This window comes from Falco cherrug, chromosome 1 (genome assembly GCF_023634085.1).
Source record: "Falco cherrug isolate bFalChe1 chromosome 1, bFalChe1.pri, whole genome shotgun sequence".
Classification (NCBI taxonomy): Eukaryota; Metazoa; Chordata; class Aves; order Falconiformes; family Falconidae; genus Falco; species Falco cherrug.
In genome coordinates, this window is record NC_073697.1 from 110748450 (window position 1) to 110776126 (window position 27677).

At 45.4% G+C, this 27677-nt stretch overlaps 1 protein-coding gene across 11 annotated transcripts in view; it reads right to left on the reverse strand.

The window, feature by feature from the left end:
* The window catches only part of BCAS3 (BCAS3 microtubule associated cell migration factor), a 370223-nt gene that overhangs the window by 44033 nt on the left and 298513 nt on the right, over positions 1 to 27677 (reverse strand). The window contains exon 24 of one of the 11 annotated variants that reach the window (XM_055719670.1): positions 8659 to 8765. The exons of 9 other annotated variants lie outside the window; for them this stretch is intronic. In XM_055719670.1, coding sequence (XP_055575645.1) covers positions 8674 to 8765 — 92 coding nt within the window. In that variant the 3' untranslated portion in view covers positions 8659 to 8673. Of the gene's footprint in view, positions 1 to 8658; positions 8766 to 24399; positions 24546 to 27677 lie in introns of those variants that run through there. One more of the 11 variants, XM_055719655.1, reaches the window with a different exon arrangement.

Below are 27677 nucleotides of genomic sequence, written 5' to 3' on the forward strand. Positions count from 1 at the left end.
ACCTTGGCTCCCATGTTGCTGCAATGATATCCCCGTGGGAGCCACAGACTGCAAGAAGAACTTCTCAGTGACCAATTCAGAAAAGCTCTGTCTCGATGGTTACTTTAAAATAGGCCACCTTCCCAAAGACCCTGAGAAGACAGATTTATACCTCCTGAGCAAGACTCACAATGGGCAGAAGTGGATGCCAAGTCACGAGCACAACAGCTACCTGGCCAGAGACCGTATAAAGAAAACACCAGTCTATAACCAATAAACACAAGTTACTTAGGTAGCGCTCAAACAAAACCAGATGGTCTCATCTACAGCAGCTTTCCCTTTTCTCATTTCCCCCCCTCCCCCCCCCTCCCCGTTTTTGAATTTAAATTATATTCGAACAAGGAGCATTTGCCAATGATGTGACTTCCCAGGCGATGCTTCAGGTGTGCTACCCTGGTCTGACATGCCATCTAATTAAGGCAGCAGCTAATTCCACCAGTCTCGAGAGAAGGAAAGGTAAAACTGCGAACACTGCCAATAGCAGTGCAGCACATACCCTCAGCACGGCACTGGGCTGAGACTCATCCTGGTGGTCACCCGCACCATCTCCAAGCCCACACCTCCCAAGCAGCCGTGCATTTATCCTCCGGGCATGGCTGTGGGGCAGGATTATTATCTCTCATTCACAAATGGAAAAACTGAAACACGATGAGATGAAGTTACATGCCCAGGATCACCCAAGAAGCCTGTGGCTGAGCTGGGATTAGACCTTCCGAGCTCCCCAGCCCTTGCCCAGCTCTTAACCACAACACCATCCTTCCTGAATGCTTTTATGTAGTTATATTTATCTTTATGTAGGGTCATCTTGGCTCCCTTTATGAAAAGCACATATGGTTTCCAGTCCCCAAATTGCCTGGGTAAGGGTTAAATATTCAAATATAATGTTATTCCTGGCATTTATGGAAAAGTTTCTCAGTGCCTATTCCAGAATCCCATGGCTTTTTTGGAGCTGCTGCTCTGCATCACTGATAGTTATAAACAGGCTTGTCACTTCCACGTCTGTGACTTGATAAAAACGAAGTACTTTATCCAAAGGATTAAAATCAAGCTAAATGATGAGAACGTGGCTACACATTTGCATTTGCTAATGTTCTAATACCAATTCTATGATCATAAAACTGGTATCAACAGAATTAGAGGAAGAAGGAAAGCCAGCAAATGGTGCTGCAATAACCTGGGCATGCCCAGCTTAATGTCATGAGCTCAAATCCCTTGTGTTAGAGTGTCTTTACCACAAATTCTCAAATCATGTAACTCCTCCGGGTTGCAGCGAACAGCTGTCGTACACACAAAGTTCATCAAAAAAGACACGACACTAATAACCACCAAAGGTAAACGAGCACCTCTCACCACCACCATGTCATTGGCACTGCTACAAAAATTACTACTAGAAGAAATTCAAATGGCAAAGCCACGAGCCCCAATCTGTACTTAGGGGTCTATTCTGGGCATCGTCTCCACCTGGGTGGGTGGTTAAGCACTTTATTGCTGACTCAGCTGAACAAGAATTGCTACGCTTTGTCCCACAGTCCCTTTGGTTGCATCCACAGCATTTGAGCAACCGCCCTGGGATCCTGAGCGAGGGTCAGCCAGCTCCCAGCCGCATGCAGGGGGACAGCAGACAGCTACACCAGCCAAGGCATGACCAATGTACAGACATTGGTTTTACACTCTGGCATGCATGCGAGCACTTACTTCCTCTTGCATTACTACAGCGTGTGGTACTGCTGCGTGTAAAGACCCGAAAGAAGAAAAAGGCAGATTTACTATCATGGTCTGTCTTCTAGATTAGTAATGATTGATGGACTCTGTGTTTAGATCTGATTTTTGTTTCCATTCTGTGTAATGTATAAAGGAATAAAGAGGAGCAAGTAATACATCTTGCTCCCAGAAAGCAGCAGACAAGCAAACCCATGCTGGGGCACTGTTGCCAGCACCGTGTGCCGCAGAGGGGGGACTCACCCCACAAGTGCCAAGGGATAGGAGCTCCCCGTATCACCCGAGCAGCCACAGCAAACCTCCAAGTCCCGGCCGCTTCCCCACCCAACACCAAACTGCAGCCCCGGGGAGGTTTCGTTACATGTCACCGTGTTTTTCAGCTCCTTTCGAAAGGATGTGGAATGCTATCGGCATGCATTGTTTGGAGGGCACTGATAACCACACCACATATGAAGGGAAGCTCGGTGTTTCCACCTAATCTGTACCACGTGCAGGTCAAAGATACCACGTTGTTTCTGCAACTGTTCACTTAATTATTTTTAAATAGATCAGCCACAAGATCCGTCCAGCCAAAACAAGGAGAAAACACATTCCACAGACCAAAGGCAGTTGGAGAAAAAACCTTCCTGCACTCATTAAATACCGTGTCAGACATTCAGCAGGCATCATGCGCTTAAAGATCTGTTTACTCCATCATTACTAATATTCAAGATACATTTAAAGTAAATAGGTTAGGAAAGCATTTGGTCTCATTGCTATGTAGCGCAGAATCCCAGCAGGCTGAATTTCCTGGTAAACTATTCTGAGATTCCTTGAAATCTCGACTTTGTCCTCTATTCCAATGCTGCTCTGGTGAAACCAAACCGCTGTTAGGAACAAAAAAACATCAGTGCAATTTGGTTAATAACCTAATAGTTACTTCCCCAGTTCAGCAGAGGGCCAGGAACTGATTGCAACTGTGCTACATGCCTTGCTAACTCCAGGAGCCAAAGCCTCAGCCAACATCACAGGCTGCCCATGGGAGGTGGTGGGTGCCCATCCGTGGAAATGTCCAAGGCCAGGCTGGACGGGGCTCTGAGCAGCCTGCTCCAGCTGAAGGTGTCCCTGCTTGCTGCTCACTTGTCCTTCCTCGCTGTCGCTCTGCTACAGCACACCACGTGTGCTCTGTTCAACTCGTACGTGCGTTAAGGAAACACCTCTACTCAATCACTGAAACAATGCAAGAAAGGCAGAAAAAAACACCCCCGAACCCACAAAACCCAAAAAATTTCAGCAGCAGAGCTGAGGGGAAACGAACTGTGGGGTTGGAAGGAGAAGGCAGGGTCAGGGAAGGGCTGGGAGCCTCTTAAATGGGCTTTGCTGCGGGATAAGATGCTCATGTAACTACACCCTTATTAGTGTTATTTTTTTAAAGCTGGATCATTTCACAGATCTGCTTTAAAAACATGTCATAAATGAGATCTGCTGCAATGGAGCAGTAATATGTGCCTACAGCTGGAGCCTGGATGGAGCTGTGCTAATTTAGGCCAGCTGAGGGCCTGAGCCCGTATTACCCCAAACTTCACTCCATCAGTCTGAAGGGGGCAAAAAGTCCTAATTGCCTGTGCGCTGTTCTTCCCTCAAATGTAACCCCTGTCTAGAAGATTAATTTTCTTGGTACTAGAGATTAAAACCCAAAAATAAACACCTCCCTCCAAAGCTATCGTTTTCATTTAAGGCTTAATTTCCAAACAGTTGGAAAATTTCCAGATCTCCGAAGTTTTGCCCAAAAATAGAAAGTACGCTCTGCAACTGATTTTCAAGATCTGTTCTGTTTATTTACTAACTCTACTACTACCACAACTGCTCTTTTACAAACCGAACCCGACGGTGCTCCTTGCCACCCAGTCCCTGCCAGGCACCTGCACTTCTCAGCCGGCCGCCGCGCAGGTGGTGATGCTCTGGCAGGGAAACGCTGGTGACTACGTAAGGGGATTACCCGGCACGCTTTAAAAGGGTGCCAGGAGAGCCCTTCGGCTTTTTACAAACCTACATGCTTGCCAACTGCCAGCAGCGGCGTGAGAGGCGCAGGCCCGGCATCTCTGCGATGCCGGCTTTCCACCGCAAACCCGGCGGGGAGGCTGCAGTAAGGGCAGCCGTGGTCCCGTGGGAAGGCAGCCCACGGCATCGCTGCCCTGGGGTGGGACAGGTCCCTTCCTACCTACAGACCCTGCAGAGGAGGAAGAGAAGAAAAATAACACATGCACACAGAGACTATCTTGCAAAAGTCTCTACGTTTTCCCTCTGGAAGAGGCACAACTGCAGCTCCTGCCTCTGCTACAGCATCTGAAGTGAAGCCTCGGGCAGGTCACTTCATCCCAGAAGCTGGTTTACAGCTGTCTCAGCTGCACAGACAGTTCGTACCTCCTCGCACTGAAAAGCATAATTCACTAATGCCTATAAAACAGTTGGTGTTTTCCACATGCAAGTGTTAGGAGGAGGCGGGGTGTTGCTGCTCTTTCAAGGAAATGTTCTGTGGCAATTACATTGTGAGAGACACCCTGGCTTTGCCAAATGACAATATTAGGAAAGTATGTAGACAAAAGCCAAAAGAGAAAACCGTTTTAATTATAATTTTGGCACTTCAGCAGCGATTGGTATTTACAAGTCTCTGCGCCAGCCACTCGTGCTCCCGCGGGCGGACGTGCAGGGTGCAGGCTGCTGGTGGGGAGCGGCTGGGGCTGGGGGCTGCGCGAGCCTGGCACCTCCTCACACACCCCACCGGGTACGTGAGACATACCCCCCGTTCACAGCCGGAGAAACACGAGCTGGAGAGGGCAGAAGCCGTCCTGTGGCTCCTGCAGGACAGCAGAGTAAGCAGGCGATGGAGGCAGGACTCCCTCCCTGCCTGCTCACCAGCCTTTCCCCATCAATGTACAAACCAGCCCCTGAATATTTATTAGCCTCGTTTTTTCCAACCTTCTTGTTCATACCCCGGTAGCTGTTGGTCTAACGCTTCACGTATTTTTAAAGACATTCCGGTGTTTATAGGTGTTGGGGTGTTTCTAAGGGAGTGAGCGGGCTTCCACTGGAAGACTCCCACCAGCTGTGATGGGAAGCAGCACTGTTCCCCTAGGAAAAGCAAGAACACGACCAGAGCGGAGATCCTGAATCGCAGCTGGTGTCTCTGCCACCCGGCCAGGGCACCGGTGGGCAGCAGCACGACCCCCCTGCCTTCAGCCCACCACGGCGGCAAGTTTTACTGCTCTGCAACATATGCGTGTTTGACACATTCTGCATAAATAATTTATTATGGAGACAGATTAAAGTTACAAGGCATTAAATCTTGCACTTTCAGCGTCGCACAAGTTTTCAGTAGTGCTGGGCCTAGGGCTTGTTTTGAGTAGCCCAGAGGGAGAAAAATCCACAGTGCTCCCATGATATATGTTAAAGTAAGCTGCTTTTTATTTCAATTTGGAAAAAGTTAAGTAAAGCAAACCCTCAGATCTAAGCTACAGGATTGAAAGAACAGGTCGCAAGGAGAGGAGGAAATTCTACCATATCCACATGAATGACACCATTTTGGTTTCTAAACTCCTATCTGATTAACCAAAGACTTCCATTTTCATCTAGTGCCTATGTTAAATATAAACAGACATCAATCACAGAGAAAAAACAGTAATTACTGTTTCTGTCAGGTGAAGCCATCACTTCTATGCCATTCGGCAGAGACCTTTTCGTGACATCCACATAATTTGGCGTTTTGGGGCAGCAAGAGGTGGCTGCAGAGCCAAGAAGCCTCCCTTGGAGACGCTGCTCGACTCTGTGTGCAGCAGCCCTGTGGATTGCTCCATTTCCACAAAAAGCTGAGGAGCGCCATACTTCTTCATACCCCTGAGCATCGATACATTATAGTATTAGCGTAAAACTCTGGCCAGGCTCTTCCAACGCCCCCAAGTCACTGCTTTTTTCTCTCCTTTCTTTCTGAAGCAGCTTGCTGCACCCAGTGAGCTCTCTGCACTCTCACGGATCAGGCAGATATCTTTTGGTCCAAGTTCAGACCCACGATACGATGGTCTGACTGATGCAAAACGTAAACACTTGTCACCGAAGCCATCCTTTAGGAAGCTGTTTCAACACTTTGCTTTTGTGCTGAATAACATCCTTTCCAGAACTACCATTACCTGTGAAAAATCAGAATCAGTTTCTCAGAGACATTTAAAATAACAAAACCCAAACAGTGAACCTGTAACAGATCAAAATGTCACTAATACAAACGCATGTACTGGTACGAACACAGTCTAAGAATTATACGGGGTGTGTGTGGAGCTGATATTTTGTAAATTAGTCTGAAGAACTTCAAGACAAGACACTTGGGAGCTGGATTTCTCACAGAGCCCATTTTGCTGAGCTGTACCACGCCACCAGAGCCACAGAGAAACGGCAATGGAAATCATCACCTTCTGGTGGCCCTTCTGCACTTCATGGAAACAGAGTTAAGAGTCTCAATCCACTTAATAAAAGCATCAAAAATACCAACCAACCAAAAACCAACTAAACCACATAAAATTCTTCGATTTTGCATTCCAAACGGCTTTTTGCAGTTGTCATTAGATGGCACTTTTGTTTGCAGCCTCAGCAGAGACACCACAACCAGAGCAACTACGTGGAAGTAGGATTTCAGCTGTTTCTCCATCCTGAAAATGGTCCCTGCAAACGTGGGTGAAAGGCAGACGGGACCCCCCTACCTGCTCCTTGCACAGAGCCTTCCTGTGCGCAACGCTATCAATGCAGCACTCTTTCATGAACTCCAAATTCACTTATTTTAATAAAACATGCTACTCCAGCCATCTGACATTTATTATGCTTAAGCAACATAAAATGGGAAAGAAACATCTATGACCAGAAACAACCTTCAACTCGCTTTTATTGCCAAGGTTCTGAAATTCTTTTTTTTTTTTCTTCCTTTCTTTTTGCTAATAACAGAGCCTCCCTGCTTCACCTTGCCTGCTGCAATATTGCAGGAAATTCTCTGAAAGAAAATCTAATGTGGATCGCAGCTGTGCAGGTTAAAGCTGAACAAGCCTTACTGTCAGGGGTTCAGGCTGCACTAAACGCTCCTGTGCCCCGCTGCAAAGTTGCAAACGCTGTCCTGCTCCTTCAGAGCGTGCTTTGTTAGCAGGATGAATGTGCAGAGAGAGACGTGCTGGCTCCGGAAAATCTCATAGCAGCAAGGTGATGCCGTGGGACGTTAAACCTCGCTTGATGGGCAGTCCTGCATCAAACGTGGGAGCCTGGCGGGCGCGGGCAGGCGAGCGGAGGAGCTGTGTCTTTAAAAGTGCAACCCTTTGCCTGTGCCCATATATCACTGCTCCATGCTGCGGTGGCTTTTCTGCCTGCTGCTCAAATTTGTCCAATTAGACACGGCCCCACAGGGTGGAATTCAGTGTGAAATGTGCCTACTGATGTCTGCAAATTAACCAACACAGACATGCTGCTTTAAGGCCTGTAAGTGACAGGCAGAAAAATGCCTGCCCAGGACAAAAGCAGGAGGACTGGCTGTGTAAAAGCCCGGATCAGCCTGTTAAGGGATTCCCAGACTCAGCTAGGTAAAGTGTGTGAGCCGCCGCGGCACTTCGCACCTCAAGCTGTGCTGTCTCACACCACTGACCCCTCCATGGCGACATAAGTCTCAAGAAGCAGCCAGGATTATCTGTCTAAGAGTCTTACATGTGTCATGTAAGGTCAGGTGCCAACTGCAATGTAAATTAGTAGTTAAGAGTATTGGTAGCTAGACAGATGCTGGGAGCCTCAATTAGAAAGAAAAGTCAGATTACAAGTAATTAAGAGATACAAAAAATGCTTCAGGGGCTAAATACCTAAACTGCCTCCAGCGTTTTTTTTGGGTTTTTTTTTTTTTTTTTTTAATAAAGCACACATTCCTGAGCTCTCCCAGATTCTGCCTGAAACATCTCTGCAGACTCCAAAGCTGGTCTCCATGCAGACAAAAATCCCTGGCATGCTGGTGTCAAAAGCACCAGAAGGGGAATTATGGAAGCTGGGCGCCTTTACTGGGCAGAGCGCAACTCCAGTCATCAGTTTTGCTTCACAGCTGCTGGAAAAGGGTGAGCTTTTTCATCTTCTGCCATCAAGAGGTCTAACAAATACAGATTGAAAAACCACAAGAGAGGTCTTCAAATACACATGCAATTTAATAATTTCTGTTTTGAATATTGTTCAAGAGGAAGAGCAGCAGCTCTATCTCCTTTGAGAAGTGCTGCTGCTGCTGCTGTATCTCCCAGACACAATAACGCAGGCAGCTAACCATAAGCACATGCACTTACAAGTTGCTGATGACCTGGTGACCCTGAATCCATTTTATAAATATGAAGACCTATGATATCTGCACCACAGGAAGAATATAAAATCGTGAGTCTCATTTTTGAGACAGGCAAACCAGCACAGCAAGTCCGAACGGCACAGCCTGGGCCCCAGGTGAGTTTGCAGATGCGCTTGGAGGGGTCCCGCAGAATCCCACCTCCCCACCGGCTCGCACGCCCGCTGGCAGGACCACCTGCCTTAGGTACGCGATGTTTTATTTAAATTCAGTTCTTTGCACCCTTGCCTTGAAAGATTTGTCACCAGACGTTCGGCCGGCTGAGAAGAGCACTTTAAAAGATATGCTTGATTTAGAGCCACTGAGATTTAAGAACTGTGCTTAAAAGCTTTCCATCGCATGAAAGAAGTTAAGCATACGCTTAAGTATATTATCGGAGCAAGGCTGGAGCGATTACGCCAGCAAGGTGGCGACTGTGGGGACCACCAGCCCCCCAGTGTTGGTGGGGCTGGGCTCTTACATTTCAGAAAGCGTTAAAACACATGGAAAACCATACACTTAGGTTACTTATCAGGGTGCTCCAGCTTTGAAGAAGCCACTCACTCTTTTAAGTGTTCTTCTTTTTTTGAGGTCAAAGGACTGTAATGGGTTCCGGAGAGCTCCGTGAGGCTACGGTAGCACCTGCGAAGGACTAAGAAACACTTACGTCAACAGGGAGCTCCATGCTAAGGCAAGCACTTCAAAATCCTGAGAAAATTCTTCCAAAATAGTTTCACATTTCAGTTTGCTATGTTTTCAAAATACCACATTCGGGGAGGGGGAGAAAGCTTTTTGTTATTTTACAAATCATTCTGTATTTTCACAACCATAAATCATGGAAGGAATTGACAATCTCCTGACGTTGATTAAATGGCAGCCGATCCCTGAAATTATATTGCTGTTATTTGTCTAACACCTAGGGTTCCCAAATGCTGTTATGCCCTGGACAGCCATACAAAAACCCTCCGGCCACAGACCTTGCTACCGTTTTATTGCACAGCACAGGATTCTGAGCAAACCAGCTCCAGCAGAAGAGGGTGGAACTGGAAACGCCGTTGCTACCACACAGATACAGCACTTGAACAGGGTAAAGAGGCATCATGTAAAATATACAGTCAATGTCAAAGGATAACTAGTTTTTTTCTTTTCCTTCCAAAAAAAGCATCTTTATGGTAAAAGCCTGGCAATGCCACTGTATGACCTTCCCACCAGAAGCAAAGCCCTGAACCATGCTGTTCTGTTGAAGGATGCCTGAGGCAGAAGCATCAATCACTCAGACAAATGCATCTGTCTCTGGATTTTTTAGTTTTTGTTGCTATTTAGAATCAAAGAATAGAACCACAGAGTGGTTTGGGTTTGAAGGGCCCTTTACAGGCCATCTAGTCCGACCCCCCGGCAGCGAGCAGGGACACCTTCAGCTGGAGCAGGCTGCTCAGAGCCCCATCCAGCCTGGCCTTGGATGTTTCCAGGGATGGGCACCCACCACCCCTCTGGGAAACCTGTGCCAGTGTCTCACCATTTCCCTGCTGGAAAGGGGATGTCTCTCCCTGAACTAAAGCTCTGGGAAGTTTGCCCATCAGCACAGCCCCTCTGCCCAGACTCAGCAGCTTTACCAAGAGGGTGGCCAAGAGGAGACTCATCGGAAAGGCTGTTTGGGAGCAGGCAGGGAGCCACCACTGGCACGGCTGCCGAGCACCCATACTGCAGGAACAAGCAGCTCGTGGTTATCGGATAACTGACGACCCTGTCTTATGCTCACAAGTTTTGCCATAGGACAAGGAGGACAAGAAACTTCTTTGTAATTTCGATCACAAGTTACAGAGATATTATCCTATGATGATAAAACTTGTCTTATGCAACAAGTAAGAGCTGAATATGGGCAAGGGAAAGACTAGAAAGTATTGTTAACATGAACCTTTGGAAGGATTTCTGCATATTTTTGTCACCCTTTTGTCCTTTCAGAAGCTGCGTGGATAGTTATGGCAGGGCTGACTACGTTATCTTATGTACTAAATCCGCCTAGATCTGTAGATGATGTCTTAGGGGGTGAAAAAGATTAATAAGGAATCACTCCAATGGCTTTAGGACAGCTAAGAATCTTAACCCATTTAACCTCCCCTAAAACACACAATCAGATCAGAGGAAGTTGTAGGAAACTCATTTCAAAGACTCCAGGCGACACTTTTTAGGTCAGATTTACAAAGCTCATTAGAATGAAGGTCTGTTACTTTAGATTTTAATGCTAAGACATACTAGGAAACCCTCTTGCCCCATTTAGGAAAGATACCAAGCAAAGAATGCAAATTTTAAAAAGAAACTTAATCTTAATGCATGTGTTCTGCCACCAAATCTGAGTAAAACCTTCCTAGCTTATGTTCTTACAGAAAACAGGAGAAAACACATGAAAAAGGGTAAATAAATAGGCATTTGTTGTCATCTTTTTATCCTTTGAAGTAGCATGTAGGATGCACAGGGAACATAATTCTTTGCAATTATATTTGCTCTAGAAGGACCAGTACTACTTAGAGGTGTAAGTTACTGATTTTTCTTGTCCCTGTCAACTTCCTAAAAATTTGTTTTTCCCAAAGGTGCGAGCGTGCTGGGGAGCTGGAGCTGCAGCAGACGTTCATGTATTCACGGCCACTGGCACCGACCAGCATCTGCTCGTGTATCTGGGTCGGGTCCACGCAGCTATGGAGAGGGGGAAGAAACGACGGTGGTCAAGGCTCCTGCTCTCTGTTTTGTGCAGAAAGAGCAGGAAAACTGAAGGCCAGCTCTAGCTGATCTTCTTTGTGATAAGACAGTGCCTCTTAAGTAGAAGAATTAGGACAGAAAAATGGAAAAAAATACAACAGAAGTATGACATTTCGTAGCCTAATATGATTGTATGTATCCAGGCGGATTTTGGTCAAAGGGAAACGGTATACTGAACCTGAAGTAAAAAGGAAGAGCTTACTTTGTGCAGTATCGGAATGACAAGCCATCAGAATTTTGTGGTTAATTAGGAGGAAAAAGTCCTATGTAGAATGAAGTAGATGGCTTGGCAAACTTCAATCTTGCGATACCTCCTAATAACAAAAGGCCTCTATGATATATCAAACAAATTTATAAATGTATGATCAATACATTTGACATGTTATTTAATTATGATTCTTCATGACAGAGACAATATGAAAAACTAGTGTCAACATTCTGACAGTGGAATAAATAAATAGATGTAATTATTTCTTATACTGATCCCAGATGAATTGTAATGCATCAGGCCAGACTGCAGACCAGAGTTCTAAGGTTTCCTTAATATGATAGAGTTTGATGTAAGGGGTGTCATGTATCCAATATTTTGCTGTTTTATTAGAATAAAATGCTCTCTGGGGATTTCAAGTTCAAATGGTCACAAGTCTCCCCCTCCATTGCTATTGTGCTTAATGCAAGGATAAGCACTGAAATAAGTTTAGAAAAATGCTAGTACAGCTGGAAAAAGCAAAACATTAGTCTGCCTGGACCTGAAAAAAACCCTGAACTCTGGGGTTGTTCAGAATTTACCCCTAAATGTGATTTTTTGGTCATTTTTCTCTACCCTAAGCATATGCCAGTCTTGGAAGAGCGGTGTGGACACACCAGATAGCCAACGTGTAGAGACAATCCTCGGGGCTAGGCTCAGCCCAGAGCTTTTTGCAGGACAAACCCGCTCCCCGCAGCAGAGCTGAGCATTGACATTCCTTCTGGAGGAGAGAAAGGAGCTGCAGTGACGGGTCGGGCCGAAGGCAGCCAGCACACTTGTGGCCATTATCACACAGACAGGAAAGAATGCGCTATCTGCTGCTTTGGCCAAGAGAAATTACAGTTAACATTTAACATGAGGGAACTCACTTCAAAGGAAAGCCAGCTGGATTTGAATAATGGGAGATGAAAATGCTAACACCAGCACAAACTTGCAGGTGGTCATATTTGGCTGGAAATAATACATCCGCAGCGGAGGAGCCTGCTGCAGAGCAGTGAGAGCGGGCTGCTGCTCGCTGGGGAGCGCGGCACGGCTGGGGCGAGCTGCTGGGCTGGCCCAAGGTCGGCAGGAGCCCGGTGGTGGCCAAGCATCCCTGCACACCCTGACGGTGCTCATCTCGCAGCTGCCGTGGTCAGGGCACGGGGCACGGCCGGGGAAGCTCCACCTGCCAGAACACAGTGCTCGAGCCAACAGGTTGGGAACCGATGGCAGCGTAAGGAAGAGCAATAGAAAAAACAAGAAAAAAACAAGAAAAAAATCAGAAAACCCCAAGAAAAACCAGGCAAGCAGCTGTCTGCTCCGCTACCATAGCACTCCAAGGGTTTCCATGCACCATTCCTTACGGCGCGCAGCCCCGCAAACGAAATAAAACAAAGCCACCAGGCCGACAGGCAACTGGCACCCAGCGTTTCTGCGCGATTCCCCACCACGAGCTGCAGAGCCACATCTTTCTGAGGGACTGCATCTCAAATAAAGCGTCGTGCCTTGTGTCACCGCCTCGCCAGGTCTGAAAGGGACGCCTGTGCGCTCCGAGCAGGCAGGGTGCGGCGCAGCTGGGTTTATTTCTGAAACTAAATGATCCAGTAGATCCTTTCAAGCCTGTCGATACAAAATCACTGACTTAATGTCTCCTTCCCCATCAGCTGGCTGCTTCTTACACAGCAGATCAACTGCATTCGAGTCAAATACTCATGTTCCCATAAATTACGTCAATTAAATCTGCTCAATTTAACACAGGTATAATAATTATACCAATTACTACTAGGAGAAAGCACTAGAAGCAACGAGAACATGCAGAAATCTTCTACCCAGGTGATTTTTTTCTAGATTTTTCCTTATTTCTTAAGGCAGCTGAACACTCTCCGACATCCCTGCTGACACTGACCTTACCGGAGAATTTATAAATGAAGAGCACCTATAAACCTGGGACAAGAGTCACCAGCCACCGCCTGCACATAGCATAAAAAATGATCAGCAGGTTTTAGCAAATTTGTTTCTTCTCTCTGCCTTCAGCCTCACTACTGGAGACAAATGGCAAATAAAGGGTGGCAACAGTCCCAAAGGGAATAGCCTCCAGCTCTATTAAACCCAAATGGAAGCGATTTGGAAGGGCACTGCACCAGGAACGCCTTTCCTCTGGTGGCTGTAGATTTAAGGGTTGTTTGTGAGAGGACAGAACTGTTCAAAGGTCTGAGACCTTGCAGTAATTATGTTCACGATGTGATATGCTGATTATTTCACTACAAAGTGCCGGAAATAAAATGAGCCGTGGTTCTGTCCTTCTCCGGGGTCTGAAATAACTGCCTCCAGTGGGAGTTACTGCTCCACGGAGTTTCCACGAGAAATAACTATCCAATTTATTACTGCATTTCTAAACGTTTTTGTAATTACATAGCCATTGCTTTATTTTACTTTTAAAAAACTCCTTCCTAAGGCAGCAAACATTTCAGTCTGGGTCACCATCAGAAGGCAAACAGATTGGGAAAACCAACTTACAGAAGCCTCCGATAGCGGTAGGAACCTGCCCATCCAGCATGGACGTCACCTGCAGATGAAGCAGAGGTGCGGGCTGTCCCCACCCCGGCTCGCTGCACGGGAGGCAGCAGCCCCTCGACCTGCCCAGCTTTCTGTGCCGGTGGAGCAGGGCCAGAGATACCTGCAGTGTAGTAGGAATTTAAAAAGGAATACGGCTAAAGGTTAACGCACCATATTAATATTGCTGTACAATGATTTTTAGACAATCTTGCACAACGCATTAGGGTAAGATTTGCAAGATTTGTTGCGGTGCCTGTTTTATGTATAAAGCAGTGTACCCTCAGTCATTAAGCAGATGATGCTAGTTTTAACAAATGAAGCTGGATTAATTTAAAGTATTTAAACTGATCAGCAGTCCTTAGGTTAAAGAACATATGTCATTTTCTTCTAAGTTTCTGTTTTGATGAAAATATACTGCCAATCTGGGCTCTTCTACAGCTTGGCGTGCAAGGTGGCTACCTGAACCCTTGGCTACCTGCCCCAGTACCTAGAAGCGGTTGCACCAGCAGCTGCTGCAGGATTAATGCGCAGCAACCTTCAGAGAGATGGATTGAGGAGGTCAGGGAGATACAAACGGCCGTGACACGTGTCATGTATCACTGTCTGCTCTGCCCACCCCAGCTCCCCATGCCCCCGCCCCGCCACTTGGAAAATGGCAGAGCTCGTCCAAGCAAGCCCACTTAAAGGACTAATGGGTAAATGCATAAAACTATTAAATGCATAAGAATCCTCTTCACCAAATGGCAAAATATAATGAAAGTTTAAACTGTTAATTGAATAAACCTCTTAAGGACAGAGTGCATCAATGCAGGACGTTTAGCAGTTTGCCGGTTGGGTGCTACGTTACTTCCAAGCCAGCGTGTGCGCCGCGGGAAGCGCGCCCGGGACCACTCACCTTTTGCAATACATGGACTCAGTGCCACCATCGCTGCTGCGAGCTGCTTTCCTCTGGTTGCTTTTAAATGCAGAAAGGCCTAAAAATGTTTTTAATGTATAGCTAAAGGCAATGAGCTGCCAAGGTGCTGATGCTCCGGGTACAGCACTGTGTCAGCCTTGGAGCACAGCTGGAAAAACCCTTCTCTCACAGCCTGAATTAGAGACACAGTGAAGGAGCTAAGAGCGAAGCAGAAATTCTCCGTCTGGATTTCTGAGAACGGGTCATTCTCGTTGGCATGGGCATGACGCGGCTTTGCCGAGCCGAAGGCTGCAGTGGCTCCATGAGCCCAGCCGGCTCTCCCATGCCACGGGCACGTGCGCGGCTCCGTGGGCTCGGGGGATGCTGGCCTTCCATCAAGCAAACCTCTTTCAGAAGCCTCTGAACTAATTGCAAAGGAATCCCACAAATATTGCATTTTGGTTCAACGGGCCCAACTTGATGGACTATTTTTGACGCCAAATCTTGTCGCTGGTATTTCCAAGGGGTGAAACCTGCGCTGTGATGGTGATAATTTGTGTTTGGGAGTGATTTCCTCAGCAATAACTGGCTTCTCCGGAGATAAGCGCTGCCTTTGGCCTCATGGTTTATCCTCATCGGAACAAGATTACTGCCTCATAAAACAATTGCAAAGCTACAGTACTATTATCCTTTAAACAGTAAAAGAAGAAAAAAATGATTTATGAAAAATACCCTGATCCTTCATAAACAGAGCCTGACTGACAGCAATTGCAGAGACAGTAACTAATCTAATGTTGCATTATAACAGCACAAAGAAGTAGATTTGGCCACTGAACCAAAGTCATTAAAGATTAGACCAGCTGGTTTAACAGTTAGGAAATGTTTTTGCCTATCTGAGCACAGGATACAATGAAAGTTGTTTTATGATTTAATGTCTCCGTTGTAAACAATATGACTTTTTGGATAAATCAATGGCTGACATTGACAGGACAGAAAACTTACTGAGCCGAGGGTAGCTTTTAAATCCAGCTTTCCAAAGCTAAGCTAACAAAAACAGTCAGAGTCCATCCCCAAATAAATCTGCATTAACATACAATAAAATAAATGTCATGCAATGACAGCCCATAACATTAATTTTTAAAAAATTGGTACAAAGACTGTATTTATTTATATCAAAAAGGAGTACACCTAACCATCCTTTATAAGAAAAAAATATTAAAAAAAGTAAGGAAAAGAAGGGAGAAAACAGGTAAAGAAGAAAAAAAAAGGAGAAGAATTAAAAAAAAAAAAAAAAAAGGAAAAGAAGGGGGAAAAGCTGAAAGAGAGAAACTGGGAAACATTAACCAAGAAAGGTCTTAGTTGCAGATCTCTTGGCATTAGGTGCTAAAATATAGCTACACATTCTTGGGCAGAGAGGACCTTAAAGTCAGGCTGGAGAGGTTAACTGCTGGCTTTATTAGCGTCTGATCTTTGCATGGCTCCTTCCCATTGCCTTTATTGTGGGGTCGCCACCGGGTTGCATTCAAGTGAAAACATTTTGACCGTGTCATCAAATCTTCTGCAGAGCGTCCAAGCTCTTCTGCTGCTGACAAAGAGGTGAAACGAAGGGGCATGTTTCGCGGTGTCAGAATGAATCGAAACCAGCCAGCTCACAGACATCTTGCTGGTTTTCAAGGGACTGCAGACATCTAAATCTCTGTGTCCACAAAAACAAAAAGTAACCACAAGGAATCCGATGCTAGCCGGCGAGAAAGCTTAGCCTTCCATTCAGGGCTTCGGCTGCCAAACGTCAACAGAGGCTGAATGGATACAGCAAGGAAAACCATTTCATTACACTACTTTTTTTACGCATTAGCTATAGGCTATCCAGTGATCTAACATATCAAAATACATTAAAAAGAACGCAGGCGATTCTAACCGGCAGTGCCCAATTGTTAGACTTTGTGCTCAGGTGCAAGTGCCATCTCTCCTCCTGGTTTGCTGTTTTCCAAAACCTCTTCAGTCAAATCACTGGTTTGTTTTTGAAGGCGTTACACCAGGCCAAATACAGCTGCGACGTGAGGGGACAGGCTGTGACAGCCCCGTGAACAGGGAGAGGGCAGTGCTACAGCTTCGGTTTCGCTCACCTCCAAGCCTGCCCGTGGGATCAACAGTTGCTATTCTGTAATTTTTCCGTGTTATTACTGACGAAAATCACTCAACAAACCACTCACCAGCATTTAAACCTATTATGCATGCACCCACACTACATATACCAAACATATATAGCAAAATACATACCAACCCCCAATGTATTTGTTTCTGCTTCTATATATTGCAACAAAGGAGAGCAGCCTCGAAGGAAACTTGCCAGCAGCGGGGGCCTTTCCCTACAGAAAGCTTTTGCCTTTGAAGAACTATATGCTGTGTCAAGTATATTCAAGCAGTGTATGAACAGTAATTCTTTGCGTGTGGCCAGTAGCATCCCCAAAACGAGACTTCCCATAAGTGTAGAAGCATCACAGGACAGCAGATAAAATCCTTCAGCGTAACAAAGTTCTGGACATCCCAAGCCTTGGTGCTAGTCCTGATAAATATTCTTAGTTCAGAATCACATAAGAGGTGCTCTCTGCTCAGCCAAAATTGTAAAAAGGGACAGGAAACCATTTCAGTGCCCAAAAAATAGAGCCCCTGGGATGGAAGGTCACTAAGTAAGACCAATTGCTTTGTGGCACTTAAGTGTCCAAAGGGGAATCCAGGAAAACAGTGCTGGATCTGGATCAAGATGCTATACTGCCACGAGTACACTGGGATATTGTTAATGGGACACAGGGAGCTCAAACATAAATAGCGAGTGGGATTTTCCTTGCATTGGCCACAATACATATGTTTGTTCAAGAAAAAAATGGAGCAAGACGACGTGCACGTCTGGTGTTGAAGAAAAGCCTGTTTGTGTCAGATACAGTGGAGAAATTGTTCAAGAATAGTTCTTCTTTAAATGAAGATCCCCCTAATAATGCTGCCAAGGTCCATGTCAGCTTGGATTTTTGGCTGTGTAACTGCCAGCAGCACAAGTAAAATCTGCCTTGGTAGGGGTTTTAAACACGGATATCTGACATTTTGCTGCATTTTCAAGAATTGGTTCAACTTCCTTCTCTGTCACCAGTGGTGCCATTGATCCTCATGCTTCCTCGGTTCTCTTGGGACTGGCCGTCTATCACTTACACAAGAAAAGTGACCACAGTATAGGCAAATGTCAGGTAAGAAAACAAGAGTTCAATTCCAGTTAAATAAAGAGTTCAGAAAGAGCAGCATTTGTCACAGTTAGGGGCAAACATTCAGAATTTGATCCTGGGTCATAATCAATGACTACGGTTAGGAATAAGAGCTAAAATGTTTCCCATCTTCATCTCACGTTGAATGTGCATCTACATATACATACGTACATCTCTCCTACTGTTTACAGGCAAATAACATCTCCTTGCAGCAGCGCGACCCCCGAAACCAGCGCCGTACTCAGCTCCCTCGCCACGCTCACACTTCTCCAACGCCTTCTGCACTAAAAGGCAAAGGCGCCCTTCAAACGACTGAGCTCAGATATGGATCTTATGAACCCACAGACACTTGTAATTCATTACCAGCATTTTTCACTCATGACCTCTTTATTTGGAGTTCTCGATTTTCTTAATTATGTGTTTCTAATTTATCATAGTCTGAAGTGCTTCAAAAGCATTGCACATTCTGACACAACTACGGGCCACGTATTCCAAAGAAATATCTGAGCTGATTCATATTCCTTCCCCTCTGACACCAGAGGTTTGTGTAATTTAGGAATAACAAAGCTGCTAAAATTAATGGCTGAAGGGCAAGCCATTTTCTTTGTCACATTATATATAATGCTCTGGTTCAGCAAAAGAGTAGCTGGATTATTTTGATTCTTTACTCATAGTTAATTACAATTAAAAGTAAGACTGCAATTACCTTTCTTGTAAACTTTGGCCTTAACTGCTGAACACAGCAAAACAGGAGGAGGCTCGGTTAACCTCAGTGGAAAAAAAAATAAAGGTTTTCTTCTGAAATAGCTGGAGCACGGGCATTTGGGAGGAACGTGTCTGGGAGGGGGAGACAAAAGCAAACCGAGAGCCGGTACCAGGGTGTCTGTTCCTGGACCCAGCATTTATAAACCCACAAAACTTCAGGTGCTGGGGCGGAAAAAAAGCTCGCCCGCCCCAGCTGCCCCCCAGCAGACTGCCCGGTGGGAAGCGTGGATGATCCATTTTCAATTGAGAGAATTCAATACACAACTTCCCCATCCTTATGGCTCACTTCTTATTTATTTGAACAGTTTACTGTTGTTGTTTCATGGGGAACCCAGGGGCTCCCTGCGCCTGCTGCACGCACCCCCTGGGTTGAACTGCTCCCCCCAGCCGGGTGCTGCAGGCTGGGCAAGCCACCCACGCTGGCGGTTTGCCCGTGGGGACCCGGGGTCCCGGCGCTGCTGTGGGACTTCCAGCCCCCGCTTCAAATACAATCCTCCATTTCTCTCTCTGAACACCCAGAAGGCATCTCAAGGCACCTCTGACTTCAACAAAAGGGTTGTCTGGGGCATGCACAGGAGCGTCAAAGCGAGCAGCAGCCCGCCAGAAGAACAAAGACGTTCTAATGCCAGGCTGCCGCGTCCCTGAGCAGCCCCCGAGCTGCCCTGGCCCCTCGTGAAGCTGCAGATCTGGCTTTCCAGGAAGGAACCATCCATAGGGAAGGGAGCCTGTATCTCAGTGGCCCAGGAACGCCTGTGCCAGGCCCAGCCTGCAGCCAACGCACAAGCCCAGGGCTGCACCGGGCCCAGCGGCAGGAGCTCAATGGCCCCATTAACGCTGACAAACGCACCATTGTGGCACCACCGCTGCGGATGGGCCGGCGGGCGGGCGGGCGGACGGAGGGAGGGAGGGAGGGAAGGAAGGAAGCAGCTCTTGGGGACAAAGTTGTGCTTTGGGTAGTAATTATAGATATTTAGAGATGTGAATTGATAGTCAGAGGGGGAACTTTTGATTTCGTGGTGTGTAAACACTTCCTGATCTATGATTCAACACGGAAGGTTCTGGAGGACACATTCAGCCTCGGAACAGGCTCTGTCGTAAGCACCGTTATTTTTCATTATTATTGAGAGAATATCTAAAATGTAAGTATGTAAAAAATTCCACTGCACCAGAAGTAATTTTTTAAACATTCCATTTCTCCAGATTTGGGGGTGGGTGGGTGTTGTGTTGGTCTTTTTTAAATCTTTACAAGCATTTGTATATAGATTTAGTAATAATAAGTGTAGAAGGAAAGAAACATAAAATAACCCAAATCCCTGCCCAACAAACGCTGCTAGTACATAAACTTTATAAATACAATGTTGGCAGATTCCGATATATAAAAAGGTAGCTAAAAAAAAGTAAGAGCCATAAATAATGCCAAGTAATAAAGGAGGTGAATGTTTTTGTTATTAGATTCTTTCATTGTATAAATCTGTTTAATAAGCTGGCTAGGAATCATTGATAGAAAACAGACTGCTCGTGGTGTTACAGATCAACCTGTTCTAAATGTTCTTTCCTAAACTCTATGCCAAGCAATACTTTTTACAGATACAATTTAAAAATTGAATGTTCTTTCATCATCCAAAGGGAGCAAATAGCACTAAAAGTCAGAATGCACCTTTTGAAGAATGTATGACACGTGTCTGTATCAGCAAAGCAGAAAATCTTTGTTTTCTAAACGCTTAAGACAGTTTGCTGTGTGTTCAGAGTAATTAATACCATACATCTGATTCATCAAATGTGATCAGTGTATGTGTAAAACTCTTGATTTAAAAGTCTTATTACCCAACATATGTGTATTTTTGGAAAGCCCTATCATATATTTTTCTTCAGAAGTTCATGTAAAAAGTATGCAGTAACATTTCACTGTAATGAAAACTAAATGTTGTGAAATGTTATTGAGGTCAGTGATGGGTTTGTGACGTTAATCTTTGTACACTATTGTTTCTCATTACTGTGTGGTATTTTTGGTTTTCATTATTCCTAGAGGAAAGGATAGAAAAAATGAGATGCTCTAAGCCAAATAAGGAAAAAGGAATAAACACTAAAATGCAAAAATGAAGATAATAAGGGGTGTGTGTGGAAAAAAGGAACCCATTAGGTCATTACTGGTTAATAAACTGCTGAACTTAAACACCCCCCCCCCATTAAAATGTTAAAAAGCAGATAGGCTTTTTTGTATTATTATCAAGTAGATATCCTTATTTCTGCTTTACATTTTTTTGTTGCTGCATTAACTCCCAAAACAGGTGGTTAAAGCGCGCAGCTCTCAATATCTACAAAGCCATTTTAGGTTCTGACCCTGATTTTGATCACAGGGAGTACAGCTCAAACAGCTCCGGCTTCACCGTGCGAAGGGCTGCTCTACCTGGGGAACTTTGCTCAGTGCTTCACCAAGTCGTGCTCAGGAAGACACTCATGCCTCTAGGAAAGAGCCCCTCCTCGGAGTACACCAGAAATAGAAATCGTACCACCAGAAACAGAAATTCAGACAGGACGTGATCATTACTTTAATTTACCGTCAGTATATTTGCATCCAGTGGTAAAACTCAGTTGAAGCGAGAGCAAGACAGCCTCTGCCCACGCAGCCCACCCACTGAAATTACTGACAAATGCCCGGGCCACGATGCCCTGTGCATCACACCACCCCACCAGGAAAGCTGCCGGCACATCCCCACCGGGCTCCTTACAGTGGTGTGCCACACGCTCCCAGCCCGAGCCACCGGAGCCGCCGGGGCAGCGCCCACAGCCGAGAGCCCCCACTGCAGCCCCCATCAGAAACATCTTTTCAACCAGTTTCAACACCGTCCAGCGGCCGAGCACAAAACAGACTTTAAAAATTGAAATGACCCCTTTTTCAATTAACAGCCTCATCTCAAATGAGATGGAGATTTACCAGGAGTCCTTGGAGAAAGTGAAACAGACGAGAAGGGCGAACTTTGAGAAGCAAAACTCACTCTCGCCCATCAAACTAATGAGGTGTGCCCCGAGTACTCGGGGGCTCACGGGAATAGCTGAGAGACCTTCAGCTCTAAATCACTGGTATAAATCCAGCCCAGTTTGTCAGGATGGAAAGTGGCTACCACCTGGGACTACCGTGGCCTACAAGGAACTTGTTGGTGGTCTCACCCTTGCTTGGATGGGGCCATATAGCCAACATGGTCCTCCTGGCCAGGCTCCGGGCACCCTGGCTGCTGAGCTGGGGGGGCATGGGGGGCTGACCTGACATGGAATGATGTGGCAGATCGGGCGCTGATCCCGCACCTCCAGGGAGGGAGAGCAGCTCGTTCTACCCTGCTGCAGCCCGCGGTGGGATTCAGGCTGCTTCGGCTGCCACTTGCACGGCTCCCGTTTTGCTATTTCTGCCATACGGATGAGTGCTGCTTATAATACTTGCAGGAATGCAAAGATTTCCTAAAGAGTTGTGCACAAACATCATAATATAATCCTTGGAGCTTCAAAGCCAATCCCAACAACTAATCCCACAGATAAACAAAACTAAATCTCTATTTGCCTGCAAAAATAATGAGCAAACATTAGGGATATCAGTGTATTGAAGGCCTCCAGTCTTCCAAGGGAAGATCTCAACTTTTCACCCAGTTTGTACTGCGAAGCCCTACTCTGCTGTAAACTACAAAATCTAATTAAAATGAGGGAAACTGAGGTAGGCAAACCCTCCAGAGCACTCTGCTAAGATTCATAGCCGTGCTAGTCTTCACTTCAAATAACTGTTTGCAAACCTTGTGCTTCCTAGCATGGCGCTTAAGCCAGCTGCCTTGTCTAAGTGCTTCTTCATGTTGTATAGAATAGATTTATAGCTCAAATCCCTACTTAGGGTATAACATTATTTGTAAAGTTGCTATGACATGCTCAGGCTCTCTAAAGTAACAGCATTAAACATCATTCAGTCCCAAGAGATACTGAGATGGGTTTAAACTCTGTTGCAAAGGTCCCCTCCACACAGACACCAACCTATATATATTTACCACGGTCTTTAAAGGCATTAACAAGAAAGAGGAACCGTATTCGCATGACACTACATGGCTGATTGAATGGACATCCTTGTGGGAAAAGGAATTAATCTGCATAGGTGTCACTCCAACAACTGATTGATCACACTTCAAATCCAATGCTGCAGCAGCAAGACAAAGAGCAGATAAATCAGGCAGTTGCCAGAGGTCTACTGAATAATTAAAGAAAGTAACACACTGCAAAATAAACAAAGTTTTCATTTCTTTCCAGATACCTGCAGTGCAAATACATTTAAATCCAGCCCCAAAGCACTCCAGCAACTTTGTGCATCCCCTTAGGACTTCTTGTGTGGATAACGTTCCTCAGTGGAGATACCACAACCGAACCTGCTGTATTTGTTTCAAGTTTTTCCGGCTCATGAGACTAAGAGCTTATCTGAAATAGAACCGGGACACAGGGCTAACCGAAAAGCATTACTGGATGACTCCCTCACTGTGAGGTTAATTCTCCGCCTGCATTACTCCCCAGTATCGTTTTATCTTCAGATTTTTTTTTCAAAAAATAACAATCAAATTCCAGTGACAACAATGAATACCGATCTAACTGTAGTATCAGGGCCACAAAACCATGAGCCACAGCAACTATGAAGTGATGTTTCTGTATCTCACCCAGCACGATAGCAAAGCTCACCCAATGCCTGGCTACCAGAGCAAGCGCTCTTCCCTTCCAACCATCAACTGAGTGCAACTGTGTGTGTGTGTGTGTGTGTGTTTTCTGAAAGCATCTCTTAAAAGTCACCCAACTTTTGAGGCAGATTCCTTGAAAAAAGCAGTTTTGACTGTTCTTTGCGTGGTGGTCCATAACCAAAGCTCTCGGAGGAGCTGCGGAAACCCAGCTCTGGTAGCAGTTCAGTTTCTCCTTGTAGCAACAAGCACTTGGGGTGTAAGCAAACACTGGGAGCTGATGACGCGTCAGATATACGAGTGTTTTCTTTATCAGTAAATGTTTGCTGACTGGGACTCCCCTGAGTTGAGGTTTCCTCTTTTCCTCTCCTTCAGATTTATTGATCTGAGCTGATAATGGCAACTCAACTTTTTTTCATCACCAACTAGCAGAATCAAAGAGGAAATTTTGGTGAACAAGTAAAAAAATTGGTGTTGGTGGAACAAAGTTTGCCTTAAGAATATGAGGGTGGGAAGTGTCAGTGTGTTCAGGAAATTACATGTCAAAACTAGTAAAAACATGTTGAAGTAGATATTAGCGGATGCTTAAATCACCCTGAAATTCTTCAGAGATACAGATTTGTGTTACTATGAAAAAGTAAACACAGTTGGAGAATAAAGCGGTAAGGAAACTACTCTTGCCTTTTTAGTATCAAACAAAGCTCAAACATTCAGTAAAATCAGATTTGGAGTTATTCTAAACACAAGGAAATAGTGGAATAAAAAGCCTCTGTTTTTACTTGAAATGGTACTAAAGGGAAATTTAGCATTTTTTGCATGGTCTAATTATTCCCCCCCTCCCCAAAAGAAAACCCCAAAATAAAACATACTTTTACTGAATCCAACTGCAAAATACGACAACACCCATTTTCTCTAGGGACCACACAAGTTCCCTGTTCCAGCTGCCCATTCTCGATCCCCAGTGCAAATCTCATCCACGCTACAACTGGAGGATCAGGTCAAAATACCGACCAGTGATTCCTGAACAGGCTGAGAGCAGAAATACAGCTGAGCAACCAACACAAGGTTTAAGCGAAAGAATCTGAAAGATGTACCTTTAAACTATGCTTTAATTACAACTGAATGAACTTTCAGTAAACTGAGAGCTACTCATAGGCTCAATGATGGCAGGATCTAGCCAGCACGGCAGTCGTGTTGTGTGCCATGGACACAGAGAATGCCTTGGCTACTTGAAGCGAAATCGGTGTATTTTTACGGATGTTGTCATCTGAAGGTGTAATCTGTAGATCTGGCAAGCACAAACAGGTTTAGAGATCAAATGGAAGGAGTTTTGTTGCAGAGGTTCAAGTTCAAGGATCTGTTCTTCCTTTGCAGGAACCGATAGCTTGACGCAATGCTTCGCAGACGAGGGAGCTGTATATAATACAGTGTTTTACTTATCTCTTACAGAAACAGCACAGTAGAAGGGAAGCACAAAGTAAATCCCTATTTGCTAATCTGGTAAATGTTATAAAAAGTAAAAAAAATATAAATAATTCTGATATTTGTCTGGTTTATCTCACTTCAAAGATCACAGAGCAGGGGAAGGGATTTTGGAGATGTAGGAAGAGCTATTTTAAAAAGCAGTCACAGGACTGTGAAGTAAGATGTAGGGTTTATGGAAAAAGTGTTGCAGTGTTTTTGGCCACCCCACATCTCAAAACTAGATTCTTTCTAAGAGTTCTTACAGAGAATTAATGGTAAGTGACCATGAGTCTTTGAAAAAGATCTGATTAAGAAACGAAACACACAGGTTAGATGCCAAACCCGTGGTGAGGCTTCAGCCCCCAGGACTGGCTGGGGGCTTCCAGCTCTTGGCACTTCATCTGTTGGCACTTGTGCCTGGCTGTGGCACCGCAGGCAGAAAGAAGCAAGGGAGGAGAAAGAAGAGGAAAGGAGAGGCTCAGAACTGGGAAGGGAGAAGTGGTGGCCCCTGGGATGAGAGCACGCAGCTCTGAACGGGACAGGGAAGCTCAATCCCTTTTTTCTCTGCGCCAGGAGCTGAGGACAGTGCTTGGAAAGTGCTCAGTGTCTGCCGCGCTTGGCTTCCAACAAGACGAACGGTAAAGCTCCCTCGACTTCAAAGGAAACTGAATTAGGCCAATGTCAAGAGCTTTCAGAAGTTCCACCCTTAAATCCTTTGCGCTCATAACTCTCCCTGAAGGAAAGCAGATAGTCGCGCCACGTCACGCACAGGCACTGGAGACCTCAACCCAGGGACCCCTGGGAGCCCCATCAAGCCGGTTTCTCCTGCCGAACAAGCCTCAGCTCACCCAGTTTCCAATGCTGGGCACATCTGGGCGTGACAAGTCCCCAGGGAGGTGACAGAGCAACCCGTCAGGAGAGGCTGCAGGGTCCAGCACCCTGCCTTCCTTGGAGGAAGGCTCCCATGGAACAAAGGCTGTTACAGGGAAAAAGTCTGTTAAAAGACAGTCTCTTCTGGGAGATCCACTGCAATTTCATTTCCACCAAAGCTCCCCGCCCAGCGCTGGTCGCTGAAGCTGCTCTCCACACAGGGCACTCTGCATCCCCAGCGGGCAGCACCATGCATGGAGCGGGCTACCAGCCTGCAGAGAGCAAGGTCTGCAAATGGCAGGGGGATGGCTCTGGGCTCAGTGAAGGGGTTGCACACATCTGGCCTTTCACTTCCAATAAAAACAATTGTTTCTGAAATGTAAAAATCTACATTCAAGCCAAATTAGACATGTGAAGATATGACCAAAACCTCCTCCTTGTTCAAATGCAAACTTGCACAGTAGCAGCCCTTACATGGCTGCTCTATGCCAGCAGCTCTGAAACCAGGAAAAGAATTAATCAATGCTTCTCTTCTCCGAGCAAACCTGAGAATCCCGAGCATACCTTCTGACACTATTTGACCTGTTTATTTTAAAAAGCACTCAGTCCTCAGCCTGCCTCGCAGGGCGGCTGCCAGGGCACTTTACGCTGCAGTACACCGGATCAGTGTTTAAGTCGCAAGTTCAACTTGAGAATGAGGGCATTTTTTTTTTCTTGTCTGATCAAGGTCAAAACTATTAAAATACCCTTAGGTTCTCAGTCTAGTGAAATGAACTGGTAATACATTTGGCAAGTTAATCTGTGGATTGCCTTCTCACATGAGACCAGCTGTTGTGTTTCTAAGTACAAGCAGTATTTACCTCCGATAATGAAATGACTGAATATAATATGAGGGAAAAAAAAAAAAAAAAGAATCGGTGTTCCCTTGCCTACTGCACAGTCCTGGGTTACATTTACAGTTCTAATAAACTGATTTGTCAAAACCGTCAGAATCAAGGATGATCATCTGGATACCAGATGAACTAAAAATACATGTAATTAGAAGTTGTCCATTTGTTCTCTTTTATCTCCCACATATCTATCCTTTGCTCTCAAATACGTGTGCATGTTCATGTGTAACTAACCGTTTAGCTATGGGCCTAAAATCCGGTCTTTTTATTACCACTTTTACTATAGTATAACACAAGTGGGTTCTGACTTCATAGCACACTCATGCAAAATAAAAATCAGGTCATGTTACTTTAGCATTTTACTGCACTGCATATGCACACAGACACACTGCACACATATGAAGAGATAAAGGCAGGCACACAATATACATATATACAGGCACACACCTACAGCTGGATATACCATTTCCAAAACCAAATACAGATTCAGCTCCACCTGTTACACGAGGCTCGTAGCTGAAATAGAATCAAACTTGCTAGTTCACTTCATTCCCTAAACAGTAGCAGTACTTTTTTCCTAATATTTATCCTTATGTAGAGGAGTAGCTGTCGGACCACACGGCTATGCAGGAGCCCGGGCTTTACCCAGGATCTCCACCAGCCAGCTAAGCTGACGCTGAGCTAGTCTCTTTGCCTCTTGTACCCTTTGAATTGAGATGTTAGAAAGCACCAGAGGTGTTCTGCTGAATATTTATAAAGGCTCAACATTCTCTTTCTCAAGGTTCTAATATGAGCAATATTTCATAAGACGTATTTAAAGTATATATGGTAAAGAATAATCTGACCAGACACACTCCCTACCTTGCAGAATCTCTGACAGAAAAAGAGAGAACAGGACACAGAAAAAATGATACAGGAGGATGTGGAAGAGATATTAATGACAGCAAAGGAGGAAGAATTTCCCAGAAGACGTTAAAGAAAGGATCTGAGCGGATGGACGGCGTGCTGCTGCAAAGTGGTCAGAGACCTTCTTCTGCAAAGCTAAGGGAAGATACCTGCACAAGTGTAAGAAATGCCGAGGAGGAGAATGCAAATGAAGAACGACATGGAAGTAAAATAGGGCATGAAAAGCAGCCGGGGAAGATGCAGCACCAGAATATGACAAATGAGCTCAAATTCTGTGGGAGTCAACCCCA